Consider the following 20,392-nt stretch of genomic DNA (forward strand, 5'->3'; position numbering starts at 1 on the left):
CCTGCAGAGTTGCCTTGTTCTGAGTGTGTGTGTGTGTGTGTGTGTGTGTGTGTGTGTGTGTGGGCTTGCTTTTCTATAATGCATATCCTCTGTCCTTGGTTTTCCTCTGCCTGTGTGCAGGGCTGTGGGCCTGCTCCAGCTGTTCCTCCTGCAGGGTCCTTTAGGACTCTGAGGCTGGTATCACAGTCCTAAAGGACCTCTTTGTTCATCCCTCTTTAGTCTCAGGTAGATGCAGTTCATCATCCCAGGTCTTGCCTGCAGCTTCTTAGTACCTCTTCCTCTTGCACTGTGGCCACTCACTGTCCAGTGTACTGGCAGGTGCTGGCTATGAGTCTTCTCCCTGCTACAGCAGCACTGTACTTCCAAATGATGGTGGGGGAGCCCTGTTCAGCATTCCTAAGAATAGAGCTCTGTCTCTTTGTACCTTATTAGTGTTCCTCTATCTTGTCTACACCTTAACCCCCCCACTTCTCCCATCCCTGTGTCCATGGTCTGGGTTGCTATCTCCCAGCATCCAGAGAGCTCATCTCAAAGGAAAGGAGGGTCAAATACGGCTAGACTGGGCTGGCACTGAAATTTCAGTGTCTCACCTCTCCCATGTGTTGGTTGAATGCCTCTTGCATGCCTGTATCATCAATTGAGGCACAGTCTTCCTTCCTACTTTCCCATCATCCTTTGTAAGAGCTCTCAGTAGAGGAGGCCCTGAGGAAGAGCCGAGGACAGGAGGGTACGGCAACCCCATTGGCAGCCCTGTTAGCTTTAGCCACCTACCATCTTTATACTGATTCCTTCTTACCCATTTGGATGCTAACTGCCACTTCTTCATCCCATGTCCCATTTCTGGTACAATGGCCCTGCCCCTGTCTTTTGGAAGAGCCTCTGCTGCACTTCCCTCTGACCTCTCAGGCTTTAGTCATGATCAGCCTGGGAGTGGATGTTGCCTTCTAGCTAGCTCCTGCTTGGAAGCTGTTCTTCCCTGCCTTCTACTAATGCATAGTCAGTGTGTTTTCTCTGTGCATATCAGAGCCCCTTCTACTTTCATTACAGCCGAGGACTGTTCAGACTTTTGGTACCACAGGAGCAATGGTACCAGAAGCACAGAATGGGCTGGGGCAGCTGCTTGATCTCATCATGTGGGAGTGTCTTGAGACTCTGCCTAGGTGTACCTGCCTGTCTCTCCTGGCATGGAAATTCATCTACTTGTGGGTACTGATTTGGTCTTTCTTTTAACTTTTTAGACTCTGGAAGCTATCCTGAACTTCAAGTACTCTGGAGGCCCCGGCCACGTGGAAGGGTATTATAGGAACCTCTCCCTGGGACTGCATGTGGAAGTCGAGCCCTCTGTGTTTTTTACCCGAGTCAGCACGCTTCCAGCAACCAGGTAACCAGGCTGGGGGTAGGGGATGTCTCATGATACTGGTTATTCTGTCTCACTGCTCAGCAGAGCCATGCCTTTGTTATTCCTGGGCACCTGGAATAGGCTGGCTGGGATGCTATTCTGGAAGTCCTTGTGGGGGCCCTCCTGGGGCAGGTGCTTTTCTCTGGTCTGACTGCCCCTTCTTCAGCCTGGTCTCTGCATAGAGCTTTGCTTATATTTGAGATTCTCCAAGGAACCCGGCCTTGTTCTTTGTGATGCTTCCATGACTGGTAAGATGACCGTTTTGTCTCAGGGCTCACCGTTCAGCACCACGAGGACATTATAGGTCAGCACAGTATCAGCTCAGGAAATCATTATCCACCTCTGCCACCAGTTCCTCCAGCCTGAACTTCTCAGGAAAGAGAAGGGTGGGTTTGTCCACTTCCAAGACACGTATGGTTAAAAAAAAGGGGAGGGGGATCATTGTTTTTCTTGTAGGTGGAAAGTGACAGTTCCTCATCTCATACTCAGGCTGTAGAGTAGCCTCAATGCTTCCCAGGAGCCCTAAGGCCAGTTTAGAGACCTCCTCATTCATGTTCAGCCCCTAGAGAGTATGGACACACCTTCACTGAACTCCATCAGATTGCAAGGCTCAGCAGTGCCTGGCATATGTGCAGAGATGGTGGGCTAGATCAGGACTGTGTATGCTTAATTGGGCCAAGCAGCAGCCACGAAAACACTTACCTGTCTGTCTTTGGATCTCACAAAGAGCACCCTGGCCTGTGCTATTCTTTCCTCCCATTTATTCTGTAGGGTAAAACAGAGGTATGGTGTCCATCATACTGCTGATGGAAAAATCCATTTAAACGGATCTAGCACACTTTTCTCCCCCAGCCACTGGAGAAAGGCTTCAGCAAGAATTAATGGCTTATCTGGGCCTTTTAGCATCTCTTTTCATCATCTATCACTTTTTTGGTCCTCACTGCCAAGGTGGCTTCTGTTTGAATTTGTATAAAGCTTTAAAGCTCCTGCCTCCAGGGCAGATTTGGCTAGCATGCCGACAGCCGGTGTTAGGATGTGCCAAGCCTTCCACACAGGGCTCTGCTGCATGGTGTCTGCCTTTCCTGCCTGTCTCCTCTTCTGCTGCCACTGCCCATCAGGACTTCTCAGATGTGGCACAGCTTGTCACACATTCTCCTTTGTGCCTCACTGACATGTGGCTGCTACATCATGGCCTCCCTAGCTGCAAATGGTAACTTAAGAGGGAAGTGGACTTGGCCATTGGCTGAAACACCACTTTGGTCTTTGTTGCCAGCCTGTGGCCTTCATATTCTCTTCTTTTGGCCAGTGTATTTCTCTTCCCAGCTCTTGGGTTTGAGAGTTCACTTCTAATCTTCCTTTTCCATTATCCCTAAATCTAACTGATTACAAAATCCTGGAATAGGATTTCACTTTCTCTGCATCATTCTGCCCCTGTGTATCCTTAACTCCATAGAGAGAGTTAATCAGTTGGGCCCTTGGCTCTAGTCTGCTTGTCCCCAGCTCCAACCCCATAACTGAGGAGACTGTGTTCAGAGTCCCTCCTTCTCTGTTCAGGACAGACTTCCCTCTCTTTGCTTCTCCCTATATTCCTGTCAAGGCAGGTCACATCTAGGGGTTTCCACTGCATCTTTCTCCTAAAAGTGTTCTTCTTATTAAACTACTACTCTTTTATTTAATCCTTTGGAAAACATCTGCTTGCCTTTGAAATCTATGTTAGCATTCCTATAGAATGTAGATGTGTGTGTGTGTGTGTGTATGTGTGTGTGTCTGGGTCTCATGTCTTCTTCATTTGTCTAACATATCACACAGTCAGATCTCTGGGAGCACTTCTGCCCTATTTCCAGCCAGCACCCCCAAATGCATTGTACAGACTCTATGGGAAAAGGGGCAGACAGAGCAATGAATTGCCTTTCATCAGCCTGGTAGGAGCTTGTCACACAGAATTAGCATGGATGGGAACACAAATCTACACACAGGAGTGGCAGGGCAATGGAACATCAGATAGGTGGGTAAATAGAGAAAGCCCGAGCTCCACTGGGCTGGGAGTGGGAAAGGAGAGGAGGAGAAAAGCAGTGCAGACCTGCATGTCTGTGTTCAAAGCTCCCCCCTGGAGATTCAGCACCAGCACTTCGTTTGACAGTAGAGCTTTTCAGACCCTGTAAGAAAGCAAGATACTATGCCTCAAATGTACAACTGGCATTAAATGTACAAGTTGGTATGGACTTATCAATATTAAACATGTAGCCTTTCAGAAGAAAGAGATAGGAAAATTTGTGATATTTGAAGAATTGGGTTCTCAATAGCACATAACAGTTCTAAATATATACCTAAAAACATAGTTTCAAAGTAAAACTGGCACACAAAGGGGAGAGGCAGATAGTAACATGGCAGGGCTGACCATTTAAGCATTCTTTCTGGAAGATCCGATATGACAGATAGAAAAAAACAGAACAAGCCCACAGGAAAGCTGTAGCAAATCTAGACATTCTTAACCAGCTCACCTAATTGTCATTATAGAAGAGTGAATGCTTATACTAGAAATGGATGGCTTGACATCAGCGATATGTCTTCTGAAACACAGGGAAGAGTTCAGTACTCCCAGAGTGAATAGAGGAAATCATAGAGAAGAATGTACATTGGTAAAACGGGGAGCAGAAGAGAATTTGTGGATTCAGTGGAACCAAAAGCTGATAATTTAAAGAGATTAATAATAGAATTAATCATAACTAGGGTAATGAGGGATAAAAACATAAATTGCAAGTAGAAGGGAACAAAAGATGTGGCATTCTGAGGGTTTTGTACATGTTATGTGCTTAAAATGTAAGAGAATACCATAGCACTCCCAGTGAGTTTGACAACCTAGGCAAAACAGGTGAGTGTTTTGAAGGACGAAAGTGGACAGAGTACTGAAACTGACACAAGAATAGAGCATGTGAATAGACTTTTGATTAGAAAGTTCCCACGCTGTGGGCCCAGGTGATTTCTCCAGTAAAGGCTTTTAAGACTGCAAGCACAGTGCCCTCGAGGAAGTTCATTTAGAAAGCAGGCAGGGAGGAGTCCCTCTAGACCCCAGCCTCACCTTACTGCTACTTTCCAGAGACACCATATCACAGGAAGAAAGGAACTTTGGGCCAGCAGCCTGAAGTTTTCAAAGACTGCGTTGGGCAACAAAATACAAATCAATTTTGGCTATACATGAGGTATAGTATAGAACTAACAACTCCAGCTTATCCCAGAGATGTATTTAGTTTTAAGCACCAAAAAACCAACCAGCCAGCCAACCAACCAACCAGCCAGCCAACCAACCAACCAGCCAGCCAGCCAACCAACCAACCAACCAACCAACCAAGGCCATTGGCATTTATCTCATTAGCAAAAACAAGTGGGAAACTCTCACTCTGCTGGGAACTCTGTAAACTAGAGCCATGATATCTTAGCATGAAAAAGGCCCGGGCAGAGAGTGTAGGGTTACTCTTACTGCAGGACAAGCCTGAGAAATCTCTCCATGAGTAGGAGCCAGGCAAGTCTCCTGTGAGCCCTCTGGTATGTCCCTGGCAGTCCTACAGGGCAGTAAGGTTTTAAAAAGTAAAAAATAATTAAAGAGCTAAATTAGGAATGGCTGGTAAGACTGTCCCCACCCACATGTCCACCATTGCACAGTGCACCCAGCCAGCTACGTTCCTGTTTGTTAGCAGCAAACAATTGGAAATTTAAAGATTAAAATTCAAAGTAATGTTTTGAGAAAACCAAAACAGAAATCCCAGGAATAAAGTTGCCAACATGTGATTTCCATCTCAGTGTCTGAACACAGGGAAGAGACTTGAATACCTGGTGGAGGGTGGGTGCTGTGGTCAGAAGGGCCGGTTCTTGTCAAGAGTTCAGTTTCCTCTATATTGGCTAAACTCAAGGCAATCCCAATCAAAATCTTAACAATATTTATTAACACTGTCATTTTAAAACAAACACTTGCAAGTTGTTGTTAAAAATATCTTGAAATAGACCAGAACCAGAAGAGGCAACATTACTTGACCTAAAGGAACAATGTTGGAGGAATTTGGTGTGTGATTTTAAAACTTCTGGAAAGATTTAGTTAGGAGAGAGTGTTGTTGGCTCCAGTGCGGACTGGATGTCAGTGTACCCAAGTGTGACAAGACAATGCATAAACAGATCTGAACGAATGCATACCATCATTGGCTTTTAGGAAGAACTGTAGAGCCTTTTCTTTCTCCTCAAAGGAGACACAGCAAAGCAGCTTTCTGACTTGGGGCCAAAGATTTCTTAGATGGACCCAGAACTTGCTAACTGCAAAATGAAATGTTGATAAATAATTAATTTCATGAAAACTGAAACCTTATGCTCAGGCTGGCGAGATGGTGCAGATGGGTAAAAGCTTTTACCGTGGAACCCAGATGACTAAATTTGATCCTTGGAATCCAAGTAAAATGCTGGATTCTGTGCGTCACACCTGTGACCCCAGCCTTCCTGAGTTGAGATGGACGCATGGGAACCAATGGGAAGCTCAGGGATTAGGGAGCCTGGAGTATCCAGAACAGCAGCAGAAACATGGAGAGAGTCTGCCTCAACAAGGCGGAAGACAAGAGATTCCTCCTGAGGGTTGTTCTGTGGCTCTACATGTGTGCTATGGCATGTTGCATGCCTGAGGGCTTTTCTTTTTTTCTTTTTTTCTTCTTCTTTTTTTGTTTTTTTTTTTTTTTCGAGACAGGGTTTCTCTATGTAGCCCTGGATGTCCTGGAACTCACTCTGTAGACCAGGCTGGCCTTGAACTCAGAAATCCGCCTGCCTCTGCCTCCCAAGTGCTGGGACTAGAGGCGTATGTCACCACTGCCTGGCTACCTGAGGGCTTTTCTAAATAGAATAAATAAACAAATCACAAAATCCCCCTTACAGTCACCAAAAGGCAAGGCATATCATAAAATATCCTGCAGCATTCAAACAGGTATTTTTTAAATTGTCATAGTCACCTGAAACATGTTCTATATCACTAATTGTTAGAAGATCACAAAACAAACCTATAATTAGGTACCATTGTATACTCCCCAGAATGGCTAACATGAAGTGCTGACAGCATTAAATGTTGGTGAGGAAGGGATTGAACTGGAGTTTGTGAGCATTCAAATTTACCAGCAGCTTTCCTCAGAGCCTTTAAACACTTACCTCTCCAGTGAGCTTCCAGTTTCACTTCTGCATGCTTTATTTTAGAACTACAATATATACATATACGTATGAGTGAATTGAACAAAGATTTCTGTAACAGGTTTACTTTCAATGACTCCAGTGTAGAGACAACACTGATTGCCTGGGAGCTGGAGAATGGGTGAACCATCTTTCGGATCTGCAATCCCACAGGGAGAAACTCCTCAGAAACAAAATGAGCTTCCAGAACATGATGCCAGTCAAAAGTGGCTGTGCTTAAAGTTCCAGACAGTGGTACCCTCTCTGTGGCCAGAGTGCTTTGGGCAGTAGTTGACTGTGGTTTGAGGTGGGTGGGTGGTAGAAGGTGAGCTACCACAGTTTTCCTAGGCTTTGGCTATGACACTTTCTCTCCCTGGGGAAGACCTCAGTTTTAGGCAGATAAGATTCATTAGTCACCCCAGAGGGTAGTGTTCTTCTGCCTCAGCGTCAAGTCAGGTGCTGAGATCCAGATAGTGTAAGAACCCATCAATCTATCTTGTACATCTTTGTCTTCCAACCCATTTAAGTTATCCCTTCATTTAAAAAAATACTGTTCAGATATAAAACTATATATATAACCATAGAGGGCACTTAATTTTTATGGGAAAGATCTAGAATGATACCATGGGAGATAGGACATTGCAGTTTTCAGCCCTGGGCCAGCCCATGGGAGGATGCTGGGAAGTGCAAGGCATTGATGAGTGGCTCTGAGTTTTAAGAGTGGCAGAGTGGGAGCCAAGCTGAAGTTCTGTTTTCCTTAGCCACCACAACAGAATCAACATGCATTTCGGGCACTCGGCATTAGCAGTTTATTGAAGTGGCGTGCTGAGGTGCATTATGAATTCATCGCGTGCTTTTTGCTCACAGGTGAAGATTGTTCTGTCAGAATCCTGCTGGGCTTGAGTTCTACACGTCTCACTTTTAATGCCAGGCCCTTCTCAGCACACTTGGACTACAGATGAAGCTGGGGTGTTGTATGTTCTTCTCCAGCGTGTATAGCTTGCTGGTGACAGTTGAATCTAGGTTTCCTTACTTCAGAGATGCCATAGTTTCAACAGCTAAATGATGAGCTGCATGTCAGAGCTTTCATGCAAGGTTCAGACTGATTTTTTAGTAAACTGAAGCCAGATATGTCAAAAGATCACCCTGGTATTGGACCAGTTGCACTGTGGAGCCCAGATGCAAATATGCAAATATGTCACTTGCTCCCAGAATTGCCAGGATTTCCATCCCTATCAATTCCTCTCTCTCTCTCTCTCTCTCTCTCTCTCTCTCTCTCTCTCTCTCTCCCCGCATGTGCATGCATGCGTGTATACACATGCATGCAGATATGAGTGCTTGCATGTATGTGAGGTGGTCAGGAGAGGATGTCAGATATCTGCTCTATCACAGTTTACCTTGTTCCCCTGAGACGGGGTCTCTTACTAAACTCGAAGCTAGACTGGTAGCCAGCAAGCCCCCAGGGATCCTCCTTTATCTGTCCCTGCCCCTTGGCACTAAGGTTACAGGAAAGTATTGCCACGCCCAGCTTTTTTTTTTTTTTAAAACATGGGTTCTAGGAAATGAAAACATGCAGGTTCAGGATTTTGTGCTTCAGCAGCAGGCACTGCTACCTTCCAAGTCATCTCTACAGCCTCCTTTCCTGGGAGTTTTACATGTGGCAGTGTGGAAGGGAAAGGGGAAAGAGAAATGATCCTGTTCTCTTTCCAAAAAGCCCCTGGAGATGAGCACTGCCCCCTGGAGTGTGTGTGTGTGTGTGTGTGTGTGTGGGTGGGTGCTGCACATGTTCTGCACATCAGCGTGCAAGGGCTTGGGTCAACATGGGGTCTCAGCACCATACTGTGATTTGGGGTCACATTTATGTCAGCCAGGCATACAGAGACCTAGCTCTGATTCCTTCTGCTGCACATAATGCCTTCATGAGAGGTTGCAGTTTCAGGGGGTCTGTTCATCCTTTACTGAGAGAACATCTCTGCTGTGTCCATTTCTCCAGGGAGAGAAGAGAATCAAATTATCGAAGAGCAGACCATTTTCCCCAAATACCATAGAACAGTAAAGATGAAAAACAGGACATTCTCTCTTTCTCTCTCTCTTCCCCTTTCCCCTTTCTCTCCCTCTGCCTGCCTCACCCCACCCACTCTAGGGTATACATAGGTCTCAGCTGACTTACATTTTACACCGAGCTGCCTGGTAGTGTTCTTAGGGACTAGACTGTAATGGATTAGGCCACACCACCCCTGTCTAACAGCTGCGCTTCCTTCTCTCCCAAGGAGCAATTTCTTTTGTGATGGTTACAGCAAATGATCCAATCTTAGACACCCCTATTTGGAGCAATGTAGAAAATATAGCCCTCAGAGCCAGGTGCAGGGTGTAATAGGCATTGTGCATGAACAGAAACTGTCCTTCTGGAGACACCACTCTACTTGCCCTCTGTCATTTAAAAGATTCCTGTTGGGGGGTGCAGCTCAGCTCTTAGGGGGTCGCATGCCCACAGATACGGCATTAAGGCCATTTGCAGAGATCCTTTTAACTGGCTGGAGCTTTCCTACATTGCTGCATTTGTTAGATTCATTTTAAATTTGATGAGACTTTAGAATTTTAGTAATAGAACTTGGAAGTAAACCTATCCACATATCATCTCGAATGGTGACTCTACAGCTTATTGTCCCTGAGGTCATGAACAAATCTGTCACCCTTCTTCAAGCCCCATATTTCTTTTATCTTGAAAAGATGATAAAATACCACTGATCTTGTACGGTCATGAAATTGCATGTTTCAAAATTACTTGTGAAGATATGTGGTATCCAGTGCAAGATTGATAGATGAACACTGGTGGCCCTTGTTTCTTGTATGCCACATTCTTTGGGGACAGAGAGGGTCAGTCAGTAAGGAGATCCACTGTTCACAGCTGGCCCTGGGAAGTTTCATAGCATGTTACCTGCTGTTCTGCTACTAGCCTGTCTTCCTCTCTTAATGTTGACTCACTGAAGCCGAGTATCCTGACTAGCTGGTGTATTGGCTGTACCAGCGTAATGTCTGCCATGATACAGGCCAGTACTCAGTTGAATTGTCGATAAGTAACGCTGAGGTGATGTGGACAGTGGATGACATGGACAGAGAAAGGAAGAGCAGCCCAATACACACTGATGGGGGGAGCCCATACATGAAGCTGTCTGTGTGGACAGTGGGAACAGAAGTTGCTTCTTCTGTGAATTTGGAGGAAGCTGTGTGCCAGGAAGACAAGAGCCAGAGCCCAGGTCCTAAGGGCACATGATAGGTAAGCTACAGAAGGAGGAGACAGTTATTGCCCCTGCCATGTGTTTGACTTACAAAATATTCCGTTCTGCGTTGGTAAGATGACTCAGTGGATAAGGGCACTGGCAACCAAGACTGACATGAATTCAACACCCAGACCCACACAGCAGAAGACAGGGAGCTACTGTGAGGTTTTCCGTGACCTCCACAACAAGCACACATGCACCCACTTAAACAAATCAGTGTAATCGCGTCTTCTGCCTGCTATGGGAAGAGACATTTCTGTTACTCTTTGTGGCTATATGATGCCCCATTCACCAAAGAGTCATTTGGAGGAGTCTGTAAAAGGCTCTAGAGCCCAAGGGCATCAACAGTAGCGTTTAGAAAGGTTGGAGAGATACCACAGGAAGTGGAAGCACTTGCCATGCAAGCAGAAGGACCAGAGTTTGCATCCTCAGACCTCACGTGAACAATAGGTAGGCAGAGACAGGGGGGTCCCAGAAGCCAGCAAATCCTGGGTTTGAATAGGAGACTCTGCCTAAAAGAAAATAAGGTAGAAAATAATCCAGGATGATTTTCCTGACATCAACCTTGGGCTTCCACAGGCCCCTACACACACATATGTTACCTGCACACAAGTGCAAACACATATTGAACATTTACCCATTGCACATACCAACACCCCCAACATGCATAGCAAAGGAGGAAAAAAGTAGAAGTTAGAGGCACCCTCACTCACGTCGCCAGCTCTGCCAGAGAGGGTTGAGTTGTGGAGTCTTTATAAACCCCAGCTCCTGCTACGGTTGTTGGCAAGGTGAAGCTAGAAAGCTGAATGCCAAGTACTTAAGGCAGAGCCAGGCACGAGGCAGGGGTACAGTCATAGGAGTCAGCACTGTCTTCCTCTCTTGTTCTTAGTCTCTGACCATGTATCTCAGGCTGTTCTTTCTCTTTGTTTTCTCTGCTTAAGTAAATCCCCAGGACTCCTGGCATATGATGAGGAAAGAATACAGTGATTCTCAAACTGTGGGTTGGGACCCCCTGGCATCAAAGAACCCTTCCGTGAGGGTTAAGTATCAGAAATCTCCTTCAGATCAGATATTTACATTACAACTCACAACAGTAACAAAATTATGGATATGAAGTAGCAATGAAATAATTTTAGTAATTTCCCATCATAACATGAAGAACTGTATAATAGGGTTGCAGCGTTAGGAAGGTTGAGAACCACTGACATAGTAGATGACTATGTATATAGCATAGTATGTAGCAGGACATCTTGACTCCATGAAGGGGGAGAGATGGAAACCTAGACCTTGAGCCTGTTTCCTGCCTTGGACAAGCCACTGAACTGCTTGCTCTGAGCCTGGCTTGTTCTTAACTGAAAATACTGGGACTGTTCCATATAAAGAGAGATGTTTCTCCCCTTCTTCTGAAGCTGTTCAGACTTATTACCTAAGTCCATACCTATGGGAAGTGTGGGAATTGAAACCCACACCTGTTGCTGAGTCTCCCACAAAGACACAGACCTTTGCCTCTCTTTGCCACTCCTCTGGCACTATGCACAGTGCCTGTTTCTGCTGTAAAAGTAAAAAATAAGACTTGGCTTGTGCACCAGATAGTTATCTGTATTTATATAGGAACTGCATGCTTTCCCCATCTCCTCTGTGCTTGGAACTACTTGGCTTTCCGTGCTGGCCGGCTGTGTTGAGAAGGCTTGTGCATGTAAATCTGCATACTTGGGGGTGGGGTGTGTGCCTGAAACAGAACTTCCAAGAGTGTAGATTTTTATTGTGTCCTGGACTTTCCTCTGCAGTTCATCCCGAGAGTGTGAGAACACAACTTCCCCACCTCATTAAAAACATCATGCTTTCTTATGAAAGAATGAGCAGTTTGAAGGCTGTGTACCATCTCACTGGCTTTACAACTCTAACATCATTAACTGGAGGGGAAGGCTTAATATTCTTTATGTTTATGGAGCTTTTGCCTTTCTGCCTTGTGCCCTCTTGTACATAATTTTTGTCACATTTAATTTCTTTCCTTCTTTCTTCTTTCTTTCTTTCTTTCTTTCTTTCTTTCTTTCTTTCTTTCTTTCTTTCTTTCTTTCTTTCTTTCTTTCTTTTTTGGTTTTTCGAGACAGGGTTTCTCTGTGTAGTTAGTCCCGGCTGTCCTGGAACTCACTCTGTGGATCAGGCTGGCCTCGAACTCAGAAATCCGCCTGCCTCTGCCTCCCAAGTGCTGGGATTAAAGGCGTGTGCCACCACCGCCCAGCTCATTTAATTTTTTTAAAAAAGAATTTAAGTATGTGGGAGCGGTGTTTGGGGAGTATGTTTGGGGAGTTCAGAAGAGGGCATCACATCCCCTGTAGCTGGGGTTATAGGAGTGTGAGTTGTGCAGGTGGTAGGAATTGAACTTAAGTCCTCTGCAGCCCCTTATTTTAAATTTTCTATCAATATTTTTATTGGCAGGAATTATTGTGTGTTAACTATTTAAAGGTGACGTGTGTGTGTGTGTGTGTATATATAATACACACACACACACATATGTCACATGGCTGCATTTATGTATGTGTACCACATGTATGCTTGCTGCCCAAGGAGGTCAGAAGAGGCTCTTAGAGCCCTTGGAACTGGAATTACAGATAGTTGTGAGTCACCATCTGGGTGCTGGGAACAACCCAGATCTTATGGAAGAGCAGCAGGTGTTCCTAACCACCGAATTATCTCCCCGGCTTCATAATGTTTCATATTTTGATACAAGCATTTCAGTTTTAAAAAGAGTTTTCTTTTTACTTATGTATCTGTGTCTGTATGGAGGTATGTATCTGGACGTGCACAAGGAGACTAGCGATCAGGCGGTTGGTTAGCTTACCTCATGAGGGCGCCAGGACCTGGGGACGTCTGTACAAGCAGCTTTTCGAGTGGAGCTTGTATTTTCCTTCTACCTGCATCAGCTTTGGAGAGAGTACTGAACTGTGTTCAGAAGCATTTATTCCAGCTCTGTTTTCTGGAGAAAATCTTGAAGTATTATTCTTTCTTTAAATACTTAAAAAAAGAAAAACATTTGTTAGAATTTTTCAGGAAAGAATCCTGACCTAGAGATTTTTGTCAGAGGATTTAAAAGAAAGAATCTATTTGACTGATTGAACGGGCTGAGGACTTTTCAGATCACTTACCGTTCTTGGGCCACTTTTGGCAGTCCATGTCCTGTGTCCTCTGGGTTGTCACTCTGCTGGGATTGGAACTCTCTGTTGTCTCCACCCCACCCTCCCAGTGGCTTTGGTTCTCTTCGTGTCATTTCTCACTCTGCTTATTTTTCCTTTAAAGTTTATCATAAAATTACAGACTGGGAAAGGATCTTCACCACCTCTACATTTGACAAAGGGTTAATATCCAAAACTTAAAATAATTATAGAAGTTAGACACCAACTACCCAAATAATGCAATTTAAAAATAGGGTACAGAGCTAAACAGAGAATTCTCAACAGAGGAATCTCGAATGTCCAAGAAGCACTTAGAGACATGAGTCCTTAGTCATCAGGGAAATGTAAATCAGAACAACTCTAAGGTTCCATGTTATGCCCATCAGAATGGCTAAGATCCAAAACTCAAGTGCTAGCACATGCTGGTGAAGATGTGCAGGGAAGGGAACACTTCTCCATTGCTGGTAGGAGTGCAAACTTATACAAACACTTTCAATTTGGCAGTTTCTTAGAAAACTGGGAATAGTTCTACCTCAAGATCCAGCAATACTACTCCTGGGCATATACCCAAAAGATACCACCCTATACCACAAAGACACTTGCTCATCTATGTTCATAGCAGCTTTATTCATAATAGCCAGAAACTGGAAATAACCTAAATCTCCCTCAACTGAAGAATGGAGAAAGACAATGTGGCACATCTACACAATGGAATACTATTCAGTTATTAAAGACAAAGACATCGTGAATTTTGCAGACAAATGGATAGAACTTGAGAATATCATCCTAAGTGAGGTAACCCAGTTCCCAAAGGACATCCTAACAGGAGTCTAGCATGGTTGTCCTTTGAGAGAATCAGGTTGTTTTAATCAGTGAAGTTTTTTTTCTGCCTTTCTGTCTTTCTCTTCTCCGTTCCCTCCCTCTGCTTCCTGTGAGTTTCTTTCTTATTTCCTGAGTTGAGAGCTGGTTGCTCCATCCCCTCTCCCTACTACAACCCGTTAGTGCTGCAGGTCTCTCTCTCTACATCCTGCATCAGCAGTGACGTGGGATTTTATTAATTGCAAACCTGGTATCTCTTAGTGCTATTGGGAGTGTGTCGGTCCATTTCCTTGAATTTGTAATGTCCCATTGATCACTCTGCTACGGACTTCTGGATTAATCCTGCTTCACTTGAGAACAGACTTTGTGTTCTTTGAGTGTACACTCATGTGTATATTCTGCAGGTGTGAGGTGTGGTTTCATTAGGTGTCGAACAAACATGGGCGGTTGTTAGCATCTCCCATGTTCTGTTGATTTTGTGTCTACTCTTTCTGTACATTTCCAAGAATCCTATTTGTGCCTTTGACTCTAATTATGCTTCTGCCCATTTATCCTCATGGAGCTGAGTGCCCAGACATTAAGACTGATTGTCTATTCTTGGTAGATTCAGGCTTTCTTCATTAAGCAATGTTCCTCTTTATCACCGCTAACTATTCCTGCTCTAGAGTGGACTCTGCTATGCCTCTGCCTGTAACTGTCATAGATCTTAGTAAGTTCTCTTTTACTGTGCACTTGACATTTTTGTTACTCTCCCTTTTCCTTCTTCCCATGCCAAGTTTCCCCGATAATGTTCTTGCCCTTTCTTCTGAAGGTCTTTCTGGAAGGCCTCTTTCAGAGTCCCAGCCTTCCCTGCCTCTCCACTCATGAAGGACTTTCTTTTTCCCCCCACTCTTGGATATAGACTTCTGGTTACAGTCCCATCTCCCCTCAATCACTCGTACAATGTCCTACTTCCTCTGCCCTTCACAGTTTCTGATGACAGAGCTTCAGATCACTCACACCCGTTCCCTTTGTCTCTTGCCTGTCTGCCCCATCAGCTCTCTGCCTTCTGCCTTTTCTCTCTGCAGTGTATGCCATTTCTAGGTAAAGAATTCTTAGCATCTGTACTGTGTTGGGTATGTTGAGCTTCCAGGACCCATTTAACAACATTGTCGTCAAGCCTGAGAGGTTTTGACTTTGGTCCCTTGTGGATGGAGTTCAGGCATGGGTAAATGTGAGCAGAGCATGCAAGGACTCTAGCATGGAGGTTGGCGTGCCTTCTGAAGATCTCTCGGTTATAAGTGGTTTATTCTACATGTCTTCTTTCCTTGTCCTCATGGTTACTGCAGTGGGCACTACTGGGTGGGTTCCCCGCTCACTTTGCTGCTCGGATGCTTCTCTTAGCTCATCCTGATGCCCCCTAGTCTCTCTATGGAATGTTTTTTCCTTCTGGGTACATCCTTCCATAAGATAGTCATCTTGAGGTGCCCCACAGTTTTGCCCTTCACATGGAGTTCATATTTTCTGGTGCTAAGTTATTTTTTCAGGATCTTCTGAGTATTTGCATCTGATGCGGTGAGATACTGGGATCTAGTCTGGGTCCTGAGAGCAATGTTGGCATTTCTGTTTTAGTAGGTAGTTCTCCGTATCTTTTGGGTTTTGGTATGGTCCCAAGGGCCAACTGCCCACTTCAGAGCATTTGTGGCAGTATTTGGCTCTTCCCCTGTTTGTGCCACACCAGAATTGGGGACTGTAACCATGATCACTTGGACTGATTCCATATGCCTCTCTCTGTTGAAGCCTGAGGGTCACACATAATCGTTAGATTGCACTCTTAATCTCCGTTCCATTCCAAATCTTCCTCCTGTGTCTCTACTAAGGTAGGCATGATTTTCCCATCTCTGTGTCTCCTGTGTGGCCAATTGGCCAGGAGACCAGAAGGAGTCTGTATGTGATGAGTGTCACCACTATGGCTCATGGGACCTAGGCTTCTGGGTCAGAGAGTGCTGTGACAGCTCTGTCTGTGTCCAGTGCTGCCCACCTGGTTGAACTGGAAAAGAGCAAAGGGAAGGACAGACATGGTTCTCTTCCCATGGTTAGGCTAGCCTCTTTCTTCTGTCCCTAGCATACACCTGGGAGATCTCAGAACATTTCTGGGGACACTCACTGCAGCCCTTCGATCTCCAAGCTGCCTTTTGGGTCAGGTCAGGGCAGTGAAGGGAAGTACACTCATTCCCAAGTCAGCACTTTGACTTGACTTCTCAGTTTTAGTGCTTTTTGAGTCTTTGACTCCATCCGCTCTATCTGTGACTTTAGGGATGGGTTCAATTACGGACAGCAGGAGAGGCCAAGTAGCCTGTGCTTACTTCATCCCTTTCCTCACTGGAACTCATCATCACCCCCAACCCCCACATAAAGCCATCCACACCACTCATCTGCTTCAGACTCTCAAAATAGCTTCCTGTCATGCTTAGAATAAAATCAATATTTTCTTATGACCTTTCCTCTGTCATTAATCTTCTGCCAATCTCGTCTCCTCTTGTTCTGTTCTATGATCGCACTGCGCCTCAGGATTTTTTGCATTAGTTGCACATTCTCTTTAGGAGGGAGGTTCTCCTCTAAGACCTTCACAGGATTACTTCCTTGCCATCAGAGTCCCAAGTCAAACATCATTTCTTCGGGGAGACCCTCCTTTGCCATCAAATATGTGACGTGATTTTTTTAAACTTCCTCTGTTGATGTCTCTAGAAGATGTACTACTTAATTTCTGAAAACTATTTGTATTATAGGGGTCTCATGCCCTACTGCATTTCATAGCCTACTTTTTACACCAGCTGTTGCCATAGCAACCAGATTTATGCAGGTGTAACTAGAGAGTACCTTGCCTCAGCATCTCTTGCTTTCTGGAACATTCCCCATGCCTTGCCAAGGCTGCATGATCGGATGACCCTAGGTACCCACTGCACAGCAGGTTAACTCAGTGAAGGATGAGTCCTGATCCTCCAGGGGAAAGCTTGTCCACTGAGGCCAAGATTTGGTGGGGGAATGAATCATCCTGTCGATTTGTGACCCAGGTTCTCATTTATGAAGGAAAAGTCCCTGCAGGGTCCCAGAAAGACCCAAGATATATAGCCCCAGCTACTCCAGTGTGACCAGCTCCATAAATAGCTGGACAAAGCCTTTGGTGTGGCCCTGCCTCTTTGGGACATTCTGTTCACAGTCTCCCCTTCTTCTAGCCTCTCTTCTCTGGGTCCCAGCACCCTACAAGCTCTTTTCTCAGGCTCTGCCTTCCAGAGGAGCCACAAGGCTCCGGCAACATGCTAAATGACCTTCAAATACTTTTTCTAAAACATTTTAAGGGAAACAAAGTTGGATGAAGGGAACAGAACACCACTCTTAACATTTACTAAATTGTATTTATATTAAAATTAAACTTTAAGACAGAAAGCTATGCTGTGAAAATTCTATATTTGTCTTTACCAATAATAAAGAGTAAATTAACAGTATAGAGTATTTTTTTAAGTCTTTAAAAGTTCTCAAACATGTAATAGCATGTGTGTTATTTTCTGCAACTAACTTCCCTGGTGTTATTAGCACAGGATGTATCCATGTGTCTTAGTTACTTTTCTATTACTGTCTTAAGACATCTTGACCAAGACAACTTTTTGAAGAGTTTATTTGGGGCTTATAGTTTCAGAGGCTTAGAGTCTATGACCATCATGATGGGGGGGGGGAAGACATGGCAGCAGGTAGTATGGCACTGGAGCAGTAACTGAGTGCTTACATCTTGAGCCACAAGCTCAAGCTGAGTGAGCTAACTGGGAATGGTATGGGCTTTTAAAACCACCCTCAGTGACACACCTCCAACAAGGCCACATCTCCTAATCCTTCCCAAATAGCTCTTCCAACTGGGACTACCTCCTGTCTATGGAGATCATTCTCTTTTAAGTCACCACATCTGGACAAGTAGGCTGTTTTCCAAGCTCATTTCCACCTCTGCATAGGTTTTGATTTTCCAGCCATCCTATTCTGTCTTCTTTCTTTTCAATTTGCACCTAGTTAAGAGGAGTTTCTGGCTTCTACTAACTACATTGCGATGAAGATTTCTGAGCAGGTCTTTGTGGGAGCCCTCTGAGTTAATACACACTGATGTGGAATTGTCTGGTTCAAGCGTATTTATAGATAGCTTGAGGAGGTAACTCCCCAGCTTCCTTTTTTTTTTTTTTAAAGATGTATCAATTTATTTACACCCTACTTTTTACTGATGTACATCTTGGCCAAAACTTTTGTCCTGTAATACTTTTAAGTGTTCCCATTAGATTGAGTGGGAAATAGTGTCTATGGTTTGATTTCTTCATCTGGCTGCTAGCTTGATAGAGTGTCTGCTTACCATCTATTGGATTTCCTCCAATTTGGGCTGTTGCTTCCCAACACCTTTTGCTTGATTTGCTTGATGTCTGAGTCATTTCTTACTGATTTATGGGAATTCTCTACGAAATCAGAATTCCAATTCCTTGTCAGTTTAATATACTGCAAATACCTTTCCACAAGTAGCTTGTCTTAGCCCTTTACTGGTTTCCATTTATACCAACGTCCATAACTTTAACATAGCCAAACATGCTGTCTTTCTTTTATATTTTATATGTTGTAACTCACTTGTGAAAATCTCACTTTTCACAGGCTCTTTATTTGTTTAAAAATTCTAATTTTTAAATAACTTTTAGGTAGTGTTGCATGACTTTCTGGATAGTAGCAAACATCTGTCGGTCACAGTCAGGTCACTAGTGACAGAACAAAGAAACTCTTACCCCAAGTCTAGCTTATTGAATTGTGTTACATAGAAAAACACCAGTGACCCAGGAACAGACCCAAAAATCCTACCCTAGCAGGGGCAATTGCTCATGGAAGTTGTGTCCCTAGAGCTCCCTGTACAGCTTGTTGACAGGAGAGTCTCACCTCTCAGGAATTGATTACTGATTTACAACCTTGGGGAGAGGCCTTGGGAGTCTATGCTTCTTGAGCTTTGTAAGTTAGATTGGTCCCTGTCCTCCCTATAGGAGTACCCGAACAGATGTTTGGATTCTGAGGAAACAGCCACACCACACTTAGCCATTTAGTATACTTTTAAGTGCATGGTTTCCTGTGCTTATAACCATGTGTCATGTGGCCCAAGGCTTTTCAGGAATCCTCATAGAAAGCATCACCTTTCAGTTGGACCTCAGTTCCCAGCTTGTGAACATGTTCTGGGATGTCCTCCACCATTAATGCTTCGGAAGATTTCTTGACATCTTGCAAGCTAGCTCTTTCCATCATTCTCCTCTTCATTGTTTTGTATGTTCTTGGCACATTTTTTTTTAAACATACAAAATTAAAATAGCACACCAGATTGTACTAAAACTAAAATATTATTGTTCCCTCTTTATTAAGGTGCTTTGAATGTGTAGAGATATGGAGGATTGTGACTTCTTTTAAAATATGGTCGAAATATCTCTTTACCCATTTGACTTTTTTACTAATTGTTCCATAAAACTTAAATCATTTATGTAAATGTCTTACACACATTTATTACATTTATTCCTAAATGCCTTCTGGGCTGCATTGCATTTACAGATTCACATTCTTAAGAATTTTTCCTTGAAATAGTGACAGTAATATGAGGCTTTATTCTGCAACCTTTTTGAATCTGTTGCTTTTAACTTCATGGAAAAGATTGTCTTAATTTTTTAACCCTCTTTTCCTGTACTCTCTCTTCAATTCAGTTTGCAAGAAAGCAAACTCCCTCACTTCCCTTTCTCAACTGTGTGCATACAATAATAGCTGACTTGCAGAGGAGACTCATAAGTCTGCTAGAAGAATCAATTTATAGTTGGCAAATGTATGCCATCTGGCAGCTGGAATTTGTCTTAGCCATTTTCGCACCTTGGCCACAGACCCAAATCTACTACTTTCTGTGCAAGTTTATCTGCCTTCAAAGGCTTGCTCTGACTTCATTTCTTCTGGGAAGAATTTCTTAGACTTCCCTTCTCTTCAGAAAGGTGAATCCCAGAAAAGCAAACAAAAGCTAAGAGTTGAACAAGAATGAAAAGTAAACTGTGTGTTCTAACAACTCATAAAGAAAATCAGCTCCAGCAATGTAGAAGATGGACGAGTAAATGATATTACAGTGGGTACAGAATACTACCACAGTCTGGGAGAGGAGTTCATTTATGAGTAACAGATAGAAAACAAAGATCCACCGATATATCATCACATCAACAGGAGCAATAGAAGCAGCTGCCCAGACGCCCCACACGACGACAGGAGTGTAGCAGCATCCACTGTGTATCTGCACCCCATTCTTATGCAGCCTCCTGGGTAGTGTGCCCTGCAAGTGAAAACAGTTTCTATTCTAGGCTTTAAAAACTGATCCCCCCTAATGCTTTCTGAGTTTCTATATTTGATGAAAGATCTTGCTGTGATTAACGATTTCATGAAGTCATAACAAAGGCAGACCAGGTTTTCATCCCTGGACTGTCCTTTGCCTAGGAGTCAAAGAAGAATCTGCTTTT

General features: G+C 44.1%; 1 protein-coding gene across 2 annotated transcripts in view; it reads left to right on the top strand.

The window, feature by feature from the left end:
• Trappc9 (trafficking protein particle complex 9) overlaps positions 1-20,392 on the top strand; it is a 461,796-nt gene that overhangs the window by 287,902 nt on the left and 153,502 nt on the right. For both annotated transcript variants that reach the window (XM_028773229.1, XM_028773230.1), the window contains one exon: positions 1,239-1,381. In XM_028773229.1, coding sequence (XP_028629062.1) covers positions 1,239-1,381 — 143 coding nt within the window. The remainder of the gene's footprint in view (positions 1-1,238; positions 1,382-20,392) is intronic.

Source organism: Grammomys surdaster, unplaced genomic scaffold (assembly GCF_004785775.1).
Source record: "Grammomys surdaster isolate TR1022 unplaced genomic scaffold, NIH_TR_1.0 224, whole genome shotgun sequence".
In the NCBI taxonomy this organism is placed as follows: Eukaryota; Metazoa; Chordata; class Mammalia; order Rodentia; family Muridae; genus Grammomys; species Grammomys surdaster.